Below are 16,151 nucleotides of genomic sequence, written 5' to 3'. Positions count from 1 at the left end.
GATACATCAGGCTATATCTGAACAAGACGAGAAAAAATGACAACTATAAATTATCAATGTCTGTTGGTCCACCATGGCCAGGGGACATCAGCTGGTAAGTAATTTCCAATGCCAATAAAATTCACCAACAGCCGTATACTTTACTCTGAAAGCAATCAGTTTTGGGATTTCATTTGTCATCTTCAGGCCCCATATGCTTGTCTCCAAATTAACGAACTTGTATAGTACCATACATTACTGGACAGTTGCTGTCATGTCTCTGTGTGAAGCAATTGCATAACAAATGAAATTCACAATATCTTAAAGTGTACAGCTGTTGGTTAATTTTATTGATGCTGAAGAAAGGGAAAAAAACAAATTATTGTCAGTAAACACAGTACAGGAGCTAGAACGTTTTTAGTTTGCTGGGAGTTCATGATGAGATGTGAAACAAAGTGGTTGCTTTGATGTCCATGACAAGATACCAGCCAATTCTCATGTTTGGAAGTTGGGTTGAGAATCCCAAAATTCCACCATGAAATGATCTAGAGTCATTGTTTAGTGTAGGTTGGCACTAAATTTAGCATTATGCCACTATTTCTGTGTATGTGGTATATAAACTCCAAGAAAAAAAAGATGATGAACCATCAAGGACAAATCCGAATGGGATGGAAATATGTACATGTGATTTACATGTACAGACAAACAAATGATTAAAATGTGACAAATTGGATAACTTATTCAAGAGAAAGAGCTTTAGAAAATGAGCAAATCAGTAATGGGTTGGCCCCCTCCATCCCTTATGCTAGCAGTTGATTGGCTTGGCATTACATTTCATGAACACTTGTTCCATAGAACACGAAAATGACATTTCATAATGATCTCGAATATGTCAATTTAACGTAAATTTTCTTTGCACTATAAAATTGTTACTTTCTTTTTTTACAATTACACTACTTTGTATCTAAAAATGCATCTACTGAGTAGAAGTTAATTGCTCGTTGGCTATTTGCAGAACTTTTAATGCTGTTTGGTAAATAACCAAAGACTTTTGTTGCAGCATAATTCACCCCTTCTTGTGCCACAGTCAGACTTAATCCAGTATAGTGAAGATCATCATTTCGTCTAGTATTGTAGCTACGCACTTTGACATTATTTTTGAATTGGGATGGGTTATTAATAACAAATTTCATATGTGAATATACATATTGTGAAGGTACTGTGAATATCCCGAGTTCCTTAAACAAACGTCTCCATGGTGTCTTGGGTGGGCTCCAGCTATTATTCTGATAACATACTTTTGTGCAATGAAAACTTTAAAGGTGAATTACCCCAAAATCTGATCTCATATAAAAGTAGGAAATGAAAATGGGCGTAGTAGCCCAATTTACTGATTTGGTTATCACCAAATCTTGCAATAACCAAAATAGCATAAGTAGCAGAACTAAAACATTTCAGCGTATCTTCAATGTGTTTCTTCCAATTCAATCTCTCAGCGATGCAAATACCTAGAAATTTTGAATATTCTACTTTTAGCAACAAACTTCTGTTTGAAGTCTCTCTCTCTCTCTCTTCCTCCCTCTCTCTCTCTCTATGCCATTTACTATACTGAACTGTATGTATTATGTTTTTGCAAAATTTAGTATGAGTCCATTCGCAGAGAACCACTTAATTATCTAAAAGACATTATTTACAATTTCCTCAGCTAATTCTTGTTTCTTTGAAGTGATTACCATTTTTTGTATCACCATCAAACAGAACTAGGTTTGCATTTCCATGAATATAGAGTGGCAAGTCATAAATATATATATTATGAACAATAACAGACCCAAAACTGAATGTTGTGGGACATCCTTCTCGATACCTCCCCAATTAGAAGACTGTGCTGATTTTTGCAGACTATCTGTGCTGTCAATTTCAACGTTCTGCATTCTCCTAGTTAAGTAGGAATTAAAACATTTGTGCATTGTCCCACTCATACCACAATATTTGAACTTATCCAGAAGAATGTCACGACTCACACAGTCAAAAGGCTTTGAAAGATCTAAAAAATCCCAATGGGTGATGTTACATTATTCACAGCATTTAATATTTTATTAGTGAAAGCAAATATAGCATTTTCTGTCAAAAAGCCTTTCTCAAAACCAAACTGACATTTTGTTAGTACTTCATTCTTACAAATATGTGAAGCTACCCCTGAATACATTAGTTTTTCAAGAAGTTTGGATAAATCTGTGAAAAGTAAGTTTGGGTAGAAGTTGTTAGCATCACACCACACCTATCCCCCTTTTTTTGCAATGGTTTAACAATAGCATATTTCCATCAATCTGGAAAAATTTCCTCTTTCGGTGCGCTGCTACATATACGGCTAAGAATCCTACTTACCTATTGGAAACAAGCTTTTATTACTGTGTTGGAAATACCATCAATTCCATGCGAGCTTTTACTTTTGAGTGTATTTATTTTTTCCTAATTTCAGTAGGAGAGGTGGGCTGAATTTCAATTGTATCAAACTGCATAGGTATTGTCTCTTACATGACCAAAGTCCATTGTGTTTTCTAATGCCCAGCTGGATCCTTTATTTCTACAACAGTTAAAAAATTATCATCAAGAATACCTTCTACTTTTACTTTTTGTTAACAAAATTCATTGACTGTCACAGAAAAGCAGGCTTCCTGTGCTCTCGGTTGCCCTGTTTACCTTTTAACAATATTCCAATTGTTTTAATTTTGTGTCATCTCTAACATATTGCACATACCTATGAATTTTTTAATAATTTTCCTTAATACACTGCAGCAGTTTTTATGATATTTGACTGTTTCTGGATCATTACTCCTTCTAGTTATAGGACACATTTCCCTCTTCTTCTTGCAAGATACTTTTATCTCTCTACTATGCCATGGCTTTTTAGATAGTTTCTTACAATAATAACAATTTCACAATCTTCTTACAGAAAACGTTTTGAAATACACTAAAAATAGTATCATGAAATTAATTACATTTTAAATTTGTGTCAGATTCCATGTACACCTCATTCCAGTCTAAATGTTGCAAGCTTTCCCTAAGATCTGTGACTGTTATATCATTATTCGAACACACTATTTTGGAAGACTGTATACAGCTATTGTTATACTGTAACTGCACTCATGCTCGTAAATTACTCATGCTCATAAATTAAGGATAATTGCAGAGTGTGGTGCCACACAACGTGGCACTACACAAAACTGGTGCTAACAGCATAGGCACATAGGGAACACACGATAGAGATCTGTAAATCCACATTATTGATGAGAAGTTGAGAAAAACGTCCCGAAACACATGTGCTACAAAACGCCATTGTTTCCTACACATGTACCCTGACATCAATATGGGATATGATCACCATGCACATGTACACTGGTCACACAATGGGTTGGCATACTCTGGATCAGGTGGTCGAGCAGCTCCTGGGGTATAGCCTCCCATTCTTGCACCAGTGCCTGTCGGAGTTCCTGAAGTGTCGTAGGGGTTTGAAGACGTCGACTGAGAGCATCCAAGACGTGCTCAATGTGGTTTCGGTCTGGAGAACAGGCAGGTCACTCCATTCACCTGATATCTTCTGTTTCAAGGTACTCCTCCACGATGGCAGCTCGGTGGGGCCATGCATTATCATCCATCAGGAGGAAGGTGGGACCCACTGCAACCCTGAAAAGGTGGACATACTGGTGCAAAATAACGTCCAGATACACCTGACCTGTTACAGTTCCTCTGTCAAAGGCATGCAGGGGTGTATGTGCATCAATCATAATCCCACCCCACACCATCAAACCACGACCTCCATACAGGTTCCTTTCAAAGACATTAAGGGGTTGAAGGGTTGGTATATGGTTTCTGGTTCACACCAGATGAAAACCCAGTGAGAATCACTGTTCAGGCTGTACCTGGACTCGTCCGTGAATGTAACCTCGGACCACTGTTCCAATGACCGTGTACTGTGTTCTTGACACCAGGCCCTATGGGCTCTCCTGTAACCAAGGGTCAGTGGAATGCACCTTGCAGGTTTCTGGGCGAATAAACCATGTCTGTTCAGTCGTCTGTAGACCGTGTGTCTGGAAACAACTGTTCCAGTGGCAGCGGTAAGATCCCGAGCAAGGCTACCTGTAGTACTCCGTGGCTGTCTGTGGGCACTGATGGTGAGATAGTGGTCTTCTTGTGGTGTTGTACACTGTGGACATCCCGTACTATAGTGCCTGGACACGTTTCCTGACTGCTGGAATTGTTGTCATATTCTTGAGATCACACTTTGTGGCACACAGAGGGCCCGTGCTAAGACTTGCTGTGTTTGACCAGCCTCCAGTTGCCCTAGTATTCTAACCCTCATAACGTCATCAACATGTGTTCTTTGAGCCATTTTCAACACACAGTCACCAGTAGCACATCTGAAAACGTCTGCAAACTTACTCGCTGAACCGTATTCTGACATGCACCAACACACCTCTGCATAAGTGGACTGCTGCCAAAGCCAGCGTGCGATGACCGCAGGTCAAACGCGCTGCATTGTCATACCACAAGGTGATATAAACCCGCAAACCACCCACCACAGCGTTTTTTCACCATGTATCAGCATTATCCTTAATTTATGAGCATGAGTGTAGCTGTCAGGTTCACAAGTTACATGGGCGGCAGTGCAAACGTTTCTGTTCATAGCAGTATACTTTGGTTTTCACCACAGCACTGTTAGTGCGTGACAGTACACATCACTGATATTCTACATCCAGTTTTGTTGCCCTTTATGGCAAGCAATCCCTCGCTTATATTGAGCAAGATAATACCCACCCATCCATGGTTGAAGTTTCCACTCCTTGTCTTCGAGCTTGCCAAATCCTACCTTGGCCAGAAAGGTCACCAGATCTCTGCTCAGTTGAGAACATTTGAAGAATTATGGGCAGAGCCCCCAGCCAGCTTGGGTTATTGATGACCTAAGGGGTAAATTGGTCATAATTAGGTACAGTACCCCTCCTCAGATGGACGTCCAACAACTGTCAGTCAAGCAAATTATTTTTTGTGGGGATTTCAATGCAGATTTTCTGAAAGAGTCTGACAGAAGCACAACCTTGAAGTACTGCTTGGTTCTTTCAATTTTAAATCATTTACTGTTTCCTACTTGGGTAGTACAGGAAAGAAGCACACTGACAGACTGGTCAACAACATTGCCAGATCTCTCCCCAGAAGAGAACATTTGCAGCACTATGAGCAGCATCCTCCACCATCTCAGGATTTTTGACGATCTAATGGGCAAATTGCAGAGAATTGGCATGTTATCCCTCAGAAGGACATCCAATAACTACCAATCAATGCCAAGCCAAATAACTGCTTGCATAAGGGCCAGAGATGAACCAACACATTAGTAAAGCTTTTTCTCTTAAATAAATCATTCAACTTTTCTGAAACTGTGGCCATTTGTTTTCTGTACATGTACATCACATCTGTAATTTTCCATCTCATTCAGCTAATTCCTTCATGGTACATCGTCTTTTTATCTTAGAGTGTACTTTTAAATACAGCTAACATGACAAGTGGAAAATAGGATGAGGATTAAATCTAAGTGAGGTGTCATCTGAAAAGTGAGGTCCAGATGGAACCACAAGCTAAGGACAGTTGCTGCCAGACACATTCATGAAGAGAGACAGCAAAGACACGTCCTCATGAGGTTCAGAATGCCACTGCTGCCGGAAATCTACTTACATCAGAGCACAGCGCTGCTTGCCCCATTCTGTTAGCGCTGATATCAGTATCACTGTAACTGGGATTCAGGAGTAATCTAGTATTGTTAGTCAGAAGCGAGTACCAAACTTTATAGTTAAATGAATGTGATACCTCACTGTCATTTAGTACCAATCACAGTAATTGACAGTTATTATTCTGTTACGCAACAGAACTAAATATATATTGTCATTTCCATGGGCATGGATTGCATCCAGGTTAAGCATACTGTATTAAGAGTTTTACTAAATTGAACTAATATACGATATGTGTTTTGTAGTATCTGCTCAACCTCTGAACTGCCATCTGGGCCTGCTACGACATACATGAAGTAACTATAGCCTACTGAGAGTATAGTAAGAGAGTTAGTTCTTATTATCTTCCTGAATAACATCAGGAAGGTACAGCCTAATCCAGTTGGAGAAAAAATGAAGTTCAGTGAGTCTTATTCTACAGTGAGATAGTTTTAACCATTGTGCTAAAGAAAATGATCAAAGCAGAGTTTCTAATATACAAAACATATCTTGTGTTTGAAATCACTGCTTATGTAAGGAACATCACAGAAATTATTTAGCTGCGAGAAAGGAGCAGTTAAATAATATCCCTCGCAGTAGTTGAGTGAAGCTTGCCTCTGATTTAAAGGCAACTTAAGTTCAGCAGACAGGGATTAGATATTTAGTTATGGCTATCTCATAGAATAGTAGCCACTGATTCAAGGGACAATGCCTGCAACTACCAGGAATTTACACATTCACACAATTAGAGTTAGTTTCTCACAGGGCTTGGAGCAACTGTAATTGCAGGTGCGTTAATAACACACTTGCAGTGTTTGTAAGCCAGCAAGATAACAGCCTGTAGCATAAGGCCAGAATTCCACTACAGTAGTCTGGAGACATGGTACTGAACTCAAATTGGTGTCTTGGTCACCAAATGCAACTGAAATGAGCAATGTAAGGCATCTGGAACACTATCCAGTTCCAAACCAAAAACTCTCGGATTCATAATTCACGGGAAAGCATAGAAGTATGACTATGGGCATCCAGGGCCACTTTTATGCAAATGAACTTAATGTAAATCGGTTGCCACAGCCAACTGTTTTGTTTTGTTTTGGGGCGCAAAAACAACTAGAGGGATACGGCCCACGTGGGAACTGTAGAACATGACGACAAAGAGAGAAGTTACAAACCACTACACATTACTCCCAAGTGACAGAAGAGAAGCCAGCTAGAAACAGGGATGTGGAGAGATGTCTATAAAATAAGCCATAGAGAACTGGAGGTCCTCATTTAAAAACTAAATGTCCTTCGCCATATTGCTAGAACGGATAAAAAGTAAAACCAGGTCAACAGTCTGCGTGTCGTTTGCTAAAACGGCCGGTAAGTCCAATGGTAAACACAAATGAGAACATAAGTGGTTAAAAAAATGGCATTTCATCAGGAAATGACGGATCGTCATGGGTTGAACACAATGAGCACAACATAGTGGGGGAGCACTATTTAACAAATGGTGATGGCTAAAAAGACAGTGCCCAATACGCAACATAGCTAAAATGGTCTCCCCAAAGGGAGAGGGCCGAGAGAAGGTTGTCCAAGCCACTAGAAGATGCTGAGAACCCGGAGCTTCTTCCCATCAAGGGAGGACCAGTGGTGATGCCAAAGTGACACCAACTGCCGACAGATGGCAACACAGAGATCATCGGAGGAAATGTAAAAACTAAAGGATCAAGGTACAAGATCTGTAGCCTTGGCAGCAATGTCAGCGGCCTCATTTCCTGTAAGACTGACGTGACCAGGAACCCACATAAACATCACAGTGGCTCCATCAAGAGTGAGCAAGTGACAGCTTTGCTGGACCCATTTCATAAAGGGACGGACAGTTACAGCACACAGAGGATTTGAAAGGCACTGAGAGTCAGAGTACTTGACACAATTGAAAAGCCTGTATTCCCAGATGTACTGTGTGGTCTGATACAGTGCGAAGAGCTCAACTGTAAATAATGAGCAGCATACCGAAAACCAATGCTGAAAAATGTCAGTGCCAATGACGAAGGCACACCCAACACCGCTGTCAGTCCAAGAGCCATCAGTGTTCACTAAGGTACTATCGCAAAGTTCCATGCAAAAGGTCATGAAACTGAAGGTGACAGGGTGAGGCTCGATCAACATCCTTAGGAAGTGAATGAACGCCAAGGCCACCACAGACCACCAAACAAAGCCAAGGTTCACACCCAATGGTAAAGTGGCAGATAGTGTGAAGTTAAGCTGCCAGAGAAAGAGCTGAAAGTGAACTCCAGGATGTAACAGAGAAGAGGGACATGCACCATACTGGTGAACAAAGGAGATGTAGGGGGAGGCGGCATAGGATGAGTGGCCATGCATAGCAGAAAATGGCATGCATATCTGCTGAGGAGAAAATTACGATTGTAGGACAGTAGTAGTTCTGCATAAAGACTCTCTACCCGACTTGTGTAAAAGGCACCAGTGGCCAAATGGATCCCACGATAGTAGATAGTACTGAGACAGCAGAAGAGGGATGGAAGTGCTGATGCATAAACAAAACACCCATAGTCTATTTTTGAACGGACAAGGAACCAGTACAAGTGGAGGAGGGTGGTACGATTGGCTTCCCAGGAACTATCACTGCGGACATGTAGAAAATTAAGGGACGGCAACAAGCATGAGCCCCAGGAATTTCATAGTTTCAGTGAACAGAAGGGCAACAGGCACAAGATGTAAAAATGGTGGAAGAAACAAATTGCACCACCAGAAATTCATACAAATGGTTTTGTCAGTGGGAAAATGAAAGCCACTGTCGATGCTCAGTCAGTAAAGATGATTGAGACATCACTGAAGGTGCCGTTCAATGAGGCAGGTCTGTGGAGAACTGCAATAGATGCAAAATTGTCAACAAAAAGGGTGCTGAGGAAGCCCAGTGGGAGACAGGACATTATAGGGTTGATGGAGATAGCAGTCAAAGTAAGCCAAGGCCAAGGCGAAGGTCACAAGATGATGGACTACGACATCACATAAGATGGGGCCAAACATGATGAGGGTTTATGACATCATACAAGGTGGGGGCAGACAAGATGGCAGGCTATGATGTCACAAGCTGTCGAACTGTGTGTTCAAGGTGCTGCAGTTGTTTAACAACCTCCGTAACTCATGTTCTACTTGCCATAATGACAGTTTTCTTTTCAACAGAATATAAAGCACTGAACAATGCTTCTCAGAATTCTGCAACATGTTTTGAAGCAGAGGAAGTTCTCAACATGCTGCTGTGATGATGAACTCTGAATGTACCCGACCACATGCACGTGCCCACACACACACACACACACACACACACAACTTCCCCCAAATCAGTAAAATGAGGAATAGAGTATACTACATCATACAAACCATATGAATCACTTCAGGGGATCCAATTTCAAGATGTCGTCTTTCAAAGTATTCTGACAAAAAGTGAAACACTGAAAAACATAAAGGAGCCATGGGAACGTCTGTAAAGCAACATGAGGAAGTTATTATTGACAGAAATTGTTACTGTCTATAGACAAACATAATGCATGTGTCGAAAGTGAGCTAACGCTAGTGTCAAGGCTTGATAATAATAACCAGGAGGTTGGCATTATTATATATGCTCACGCATGCTGTTGCCTTCAAGGAGTCTGTCAGAGAAATCTTGCCTGTAAAGAAAATTATATGCATTGGATAAGACCTCATCCCTTAGGAAAAAATAATGTTGTTGCCTAATGCCTATCTCTCCTGTCCCATCCCCATTTTCAAACAACTGGGAAAAGTTGGAACAGTTTATGATGCCAAATGATGACATCACAAGATGTCTGCCAAGATGGCAGACTATGATGTCACATAGCGGTTGGTGCTGCAACTGCTTACCAATCAAGTCAGGAGGAGGAGGAGGAGGAGGAGGAGGAGGAGATCAGTGTCTAATGTCCCGCCAACAATGAGGTCATTAGAGATAGAGCACCTGCTCAAATTAGGGAAGGATGAAGAAGAAAAGCAGCTATGCCCTTTTTAAGGAACCATTCCAGCATTTGCCTTAAGCAATTTAGAGAAGGCCCGGAAAACCTAAATCAGGATGTCTAGATGTATGTTTAAACTGTTGTCCTCCCACATGCAAGCCACTGCACCACCCAACTCTATATCAACAAAGCCACTTGTGTACTGTTCACTGTAGTGAAAGGACCATGAAGCCTCATCATCAGAAGAGATCAGCCATGGAGAAAAAAAGAAGAATACTGCCACATAGAAATGTAACTGCTGTATTATTATTAACCCATCCATTATTATTCTGTGTGTTGTCTCACATACTCATGATCTTTTCTTATTTTCAACAGCTCAATAGTAGCCTCCTGATGTGTCACTAGCTACCATGTTGGAACAGGACATGCAACACATGCACCGTTACTTGTTGAGTCACAGCATTACACAGATAGGCTATGGGTTCATCTGATTAAAATACCCATGGCTATGAGTTTCCAGCGCCTAACAGCCCCAGGCAGGATAAGAAGAGAGATTTTGCATGCAAGTACTAAGTCACACTTCATAATAGTTGTTACTATCTTACATTTATTTGGCGTAAAGTAGTCTTTACATTTGCTCTCTCATTTTCTGTGTGCTTTCTCAAATACTTATGATGTTCTTTTCAACAGACCAAAACCCCATTGAGGTATTAGAGCAGGGCTCACGTCTGTTTGAAGAAGTGGAAATTGACATACTGGAACTGGATCGCCCCAAAGTGATTCACATGGACTGTATGATGTTCAAACATCTACTTGTTGAGCCACAGCAGTGCAGATATATCTGATTAACACACTCACCCTTTCATAAAGTGACAGTTATGTGGTTTGTTTACTACTGTTTACCAGAACACATAATTTGACCATCAGTGGATCTATGTGTGGGAATAAAGGCAATAAAAGCAGACAGTGAATACCAAGTAGTAATAAAAATTGAGAATACTGAACACTGTGCTACAGTGCAGTTTGTACCGAGTGAGTGAGATGAGCTACATTGTACAAAACTGTACATCAATACTCAGATGACAACAGAGTATGAACCATCTCAATCTCCTCTTCCAGATATAGTTCTACTTCATATTAAGGTCACCATCACAGAGATGTATGGGAATGCAACACTCAAGGTAAGATCTGGGGACTCATCCATTTACCTGCATCATTCAGTTATTATCAACTTATGTGAACTACAGAGTGCATTATCAATTGTGTTAGAAAGACTGAGTCCATGGCAATCATATGTTAGAATTATATTCAATAATGACACCTGTTATAGGCAGGAGCACAGTGTACATGTGAACGACTCAGAGCAATGTACAAATTCATTTACCCACAGTACCTAAACCTGCACTTGTTACACTCATAAATATTAAATCCATACATGTTGAATTTACAAATTCCATAACAAAGTATATTGTTGGTCCTATTGGTTTGATCACCATGCAGGCAGAATTTATGATGAACAAAAAACAGTTACTGAGAAAATATTGTATCTGTGAAAAATGGCTTACTGCACCTCACATATGATGTAAAATAGTATACCACCAAAAAATTGCTTTTATTTTCCAATCAAATTAAGGATAAATATATGCAAGGCAACAAAATAAATAGAGCTGCACATGTAGTCTTCCAGCAGTGACTTAATGGGTGATTTTAGACAGAGTATTGGCAGCTGTGGAAGGACTCTGGATATATACTAAAGTAGTCATCCATAATCTGGACCTCTATTATGAAATTAATGAAAAAGTGATCATATGGCATTGTCGGCTTGGAGGTCCCATTTGGGTTCAGCCAGCAAGTGCAAGTCATTCCAGTTGGCACTTCATTGGGCAACTTGTGACTGATGATGAGGACGAAATGATGATGAGGACAACACAACACCCAGTCCACGAGTGGAGGAAATCTCAAACCTGGCCGTGAATCGAACCCCGGCCCAGTGCATGGGAGGCAAGCAGGTTCCCACCCAGATAAGCAGGCATATGATTATGTAATTAACACCAATCAAACTGGCTTCCAGTGCCAATCAACATACAACAGATCACGTTCAGAACAAGATTAGTCATTCCTTCACCATAATGGCATCAGGAAAGATATTTCCTTATGTTTTCTTATTTATGCATGAACCATCCAAGAAGTGTGATAAGATTGCTCAAACCAGAGTTCACTCACAAATTAGAAAATGTCACTGTGACCTGCATTGCAATCGATTAACGGTGTAACACAAACGGCTACATGATCAATGCTAATATAGCAATGGATGGATGATGGGCAGACAAACTCCACATATGTATCCAAGAACTGAATGGAAAGTTTGGATCCATTGCATCAAGGGAAATAGGAAAACAAAAAACAATGGCATCCAAATATCTTTGTAGATGCAAGGACAAAGATGAAAGAACATTTGCAGACATTTTTTCTGCGTTTTGAATCCACATTTCCGGCCAATATCACTAGTACTTTGTGACTCCAAGTCTGGTCATCAGGATGAGGAAGTACTACTGGAAGCCTCTGAAGCAGAAGATGTAGATCATCATCATCATCATCATCATCATCATCATCATCATCACCATGATCATCAACAACAACAACATCACCATCAGCCAATTCAATCATTAGATGATGTGGCCTCTTCGAGTTGTGGATTCAGGTAGGCTTTCAGAAGTCTTCTCCAAGTGGGATGGTCTTGGGCAGTTCTCTGCCAGGTGTTACCAGCGATCTTCTTGATGCCTTTGTCCCATCTGTCTGGTGGTCTTCCTCTAGGCCTCCGGTGCTCTCTCGGACTCCACTCCAGTACTAGCTTCGTCTATCTGTTGTCTTTTCTTCTTGCAACGTGGCCAGCCCATTGCCATTTCAAGGAACCTACTCTCTCTAAGATGTCATTAACCTTCATCACAGACCGGATGTCATCTGCCCTTTTCCTGTCCTTTCTTGTATAGCCCAGCATTGATCTCTCCATGGCTCTCTGTGCTGTCCTAAGTTCCGTTTTGTTAATGAGTTCAGTGTCCATGTCTCGCAGCCATACATCATCACAGGAAGAATGCATTGATCAAATACTGCTTTCTTCAGATTTACTGGCATTTTTGATCTGAATACTTTTGAATTCTTCCCAAATGGTTCAAATGGCTCTGAGCACTATGGGACTCAACTGCTGAGGTCATTAGTTCCCTAGAACTTAGAACTAGTTAAACCTAACTAACCTAAGGACATCACAAACATCTATGCCCGAGGCAGGATTCGAACCTGCGACCGTAGCGGTCTTGCGGTTCCAGACTGCAGCGCCTTTAACCGCACGGCCACTTCGGCCGGCTGAATTCTTCCCAAATGCTTGCCAGCCAAGCTTGATGCGTTGATAGATTTCTGGCCTTATGTCTCCCTTCATATTTATAATCTGGCCAAGGTAGACATATTCACTGACCTCTTCTAGTAGACTGTCCTTTACTTTCACATCCCCAGCTGGGACCCATTTGTTGGATATTACTTTTGTTTTGGAAAGGTTCATGTTCAAGCCAACCAGCTGACATTCCGATGCAAGATCTGTAACTAAGTTTTGGAGCTCTGTGAAGTCTTTGGCCAGTAAGGCAATATCAGCAGCAAATCTCAAGTTGGTAAGCCTTCTTCCACTAATTCTAATTCCCTTACCTTCCCAGCTCAGCTTTGACATAGCCATTTCCAATACAGCAGAGAACAGGTATCCACCTAAAATTACAAAATATGCTCAACATCTGGACATGTATTTCTTCAGGCAGCTTATAATGTATGCCAAGGGAATAACAGACTTTCCTAAACTACATTTGGGGAACATGCATCCAGAATTAAACAACAGATTCTGTATCATGAATCTGCATTCTGTCGTTTACAGTCAATTATCTGCTGAACTATATAGAGCAGAAGCTGGATCCAATATTGGTGAAAAACTACAAAACTGTCAGTCACATGATGTTCAGAACTAACTTTAGAGATTCATACTGCATTGAGGTTTGCATTGAAAGTCCTCAATTGCATTTATAGTTAAGATATCTGCATTACATTTGACATCTACAATAACATCTGCAGAAAAACGACTCACATGTTGGGAGGTATGTAATGATTGTGAAGGTATTTAACAGAAATTCTACATCTGACAAGATCACAGCATGATGTACATTTAATATGGCTGTAGTGTCCTGCAGACAATCATATCACATTGACCATACCTGCAATCTTGTGAATTACAGAATATACACTCCTGGAAATTGAAATAAGAACACCGTGAATTCATTGTCCCAGGAAGGGGAAACTTTATTGACACATTCCTGGGGTCAGATACATCACATGATCACACTGACAGAACCACAGGCACATAGACACAGGCAACAGAGCACGCACAATGTCGGCACTAGTACAGTGTATATCCACCTTTCGCAGCAATGCAGGCTGCTATTCTCCCATGGAGACGATCGTAGAGATGCTGGATGTGGTCCTGTGGAACGGCTTGCCATGCCATTTCCACCTGGCGCCTCAGTTGGACCAGCGTTCGTGCTGGACGTGCAGACCGCGTGAGACGACGCTTCATCCAGTCCCAAACATGCTCAATGGGGGACAGATCCGGAGATCTTGCTGGCCAGGGTAGTTGACGTACACCTTCTAGAGCACGTTGGGTGGCACGGGATACATGCGGACGTGCATTGTCCTGTTGGAACAGCAAGTTCCCTTGCCGGTCTAGGAATGGTAGAACGATGGGTTCGATGACGGTTTGGATGTACCGTGCACTATTCAGTGTCCCCTCGACGATCACCAGTGGTGTACGGCCAGTGTAGGAGATCGCTCCCCACACCATGATGCCGGGTGTTGGCCCTGTGTGCCTCGGTCGTATGCAGTCCTGATTGTGGCGCTCACCTGCACAGCGGCAAACACGCATACGACCATCATTGGCACCAAGGCAGAAGCGACTCTCATCGCTGAAGACGACACGTCTCCGTTCGTCCCTCCATTCACGCCTGTCGCGACACCACTGGAGGCGGGCTGCACGATGTTGGGGCGTGAGCGGAAGACGGCCTAACGGTGTGCGGGACCGTAGCCCAGCTTCATGGAGACGGTTGCGAATGGTCCTCGCTGATACCCCAGGAGCAACAGTGTCCCTAATTTGCTGGGAAGTGGCGGTGCGGTCCCCTACGGCACTGCATAGGATCCTACGGTCTTGGCGTGCATCCGTGCGTCGCTGCGGTCCGGTCCCAGGTCGACGGGCACGTGCACCTTCCGCCGACCACTGGCGACAACATCGATGTACTGTGGAGACCTCACGCCCCACATGTTGAGCAATTCGGCGGTACGTCCACCCGGCCTCCCGCATGCCCACTATACGCCCTCACTCAAAGTCCGTCAACTGCACATACGGTTCATGTCCACGCTGTCGCGGCATGCTACCAGTGTTAAAGACTGCGATGGAGCTCCGTATGCCACGGCAAACTGGCTGACACTGACGGCGGCGGTGCACAAATGCTGCGCAGCTAGCGGCATTCGACGGCCAACACCGCGGTTCCTGGTGTGTCCACTGTGCCGTGCGTGTAATCATTGCTTGTACAGCCCTCTCGCAGTGTCCGGTGCAAGTATGGTGGGTCTGACACACCGGTGTCAATGTGTTCTTTTTTCCATTTCCAGGAGTGTATAATAAGCACCAGATTTCAATGAGTCCTATGTATGTTGTAGAGGGACCAGTCCTGAGTACCTGGAGAGTGGTTTATCTTGTGAAGAACCCTGATTTTCTGCTAAAACTGATGCTGAAGTTCTAGACCTATCACCATTATCTGTAACATTAATTATGTTTTGACAGAACAAGTGTAGTGCACACCACATGGGTTAACATTCATGATTAGAATTCTTACCAGTATACCTTTTTTTCCACCATCCAGAATATCACTAAGCTGTAAATGTGATGAAAATTAATTAAGAAAATATTTTCACCTTAGTAATTTCATTAATAAATTAATCATTATGGTGTGATTTCTTTAAATGTATATCCTGTTTGTGCTGCATAGTTAAAGTTCAAAATGTTTGCACAGTTCTCAATGATGGAACATTAAGACAAAACTATCTGAACCCAATATACGCTCCACGAAAAAAAAAAAAAAAAAAAAAAAAAAAAAAAAAAAAAAAAAATCCCACACACCACAAAGGTATAACTCAAATAGTGCAGAAATCTGTAGGTGTGATGTACATGTGTGAAGAAACAATTGATTAAAATTTCATAAAAAATTGGATAAATTATTTAAGAGGAATAGCTCCACAAATAGATGGTGTTGCTAATACTTTGGTCCAGCTCTGCCCTTTAGGCAACCTGTTATTTGGCTTGACACTGATTGGTAGACTTGTTGGATGTCCTCTTGAGGCATATTGTGCCAAATTCTGTCCAATTGTC

The 16,151-nt window shown here is 41.8% G+C and overlaps 1 protein-coding gene across 9 annotated transcripts in view; it reads right to left on the bottom strand.

The window, feature by feature from the left end:
- Positions 1 to 16,151, bottom strand: part of LOC124551076 (zinc finger protein 501-like) — a 137,315-nt gene that overhangs the window by 13,602 nt on the left and 107,562 nt on the right. Inside the window, exon 8 of one of the 9 annotated variants that reach the window (XM_047125987.1) lies at positions 15,437 to 15,540. The exons of the other annotated variants lie outside the window; for them this stretch is intronic. Coding sequence (XP_046981943.1) covers positions 15,537 to 15,540 — 4 coding nt within the window. The 3' untranslated portion in view covers positions 15,437 to 15,536. Of the gene's footprint in view, positions 1 to 15,436; positions 15,541 to 16,151 lie in introns of those variants that run through there. 9 annotated transcript variants of the gene reach the window in all.

The sequence above is a fragment of the Schistocerca americana genome, chromosome 9 (genome assembly GCF_021461395.2).
Source record: "Schistocerca americana isolate TAMUIC-IGC-003095 chromosome 9, iqSchAmer2.1, whole genome shotgun sequence".
In the NCBI taxonomy this organism is placed as follows: domain Eukaryota; kingdom Metazoa; phylum Arthropoda; class Insecta; order Orthoptera; family Acrididae; genus Schistocerca; species Schistocerca americana.
Note: the sequence above shows the minus strand (reverse complement) of the source record. Positions and strands in the feature narration are given on the sequence as shown.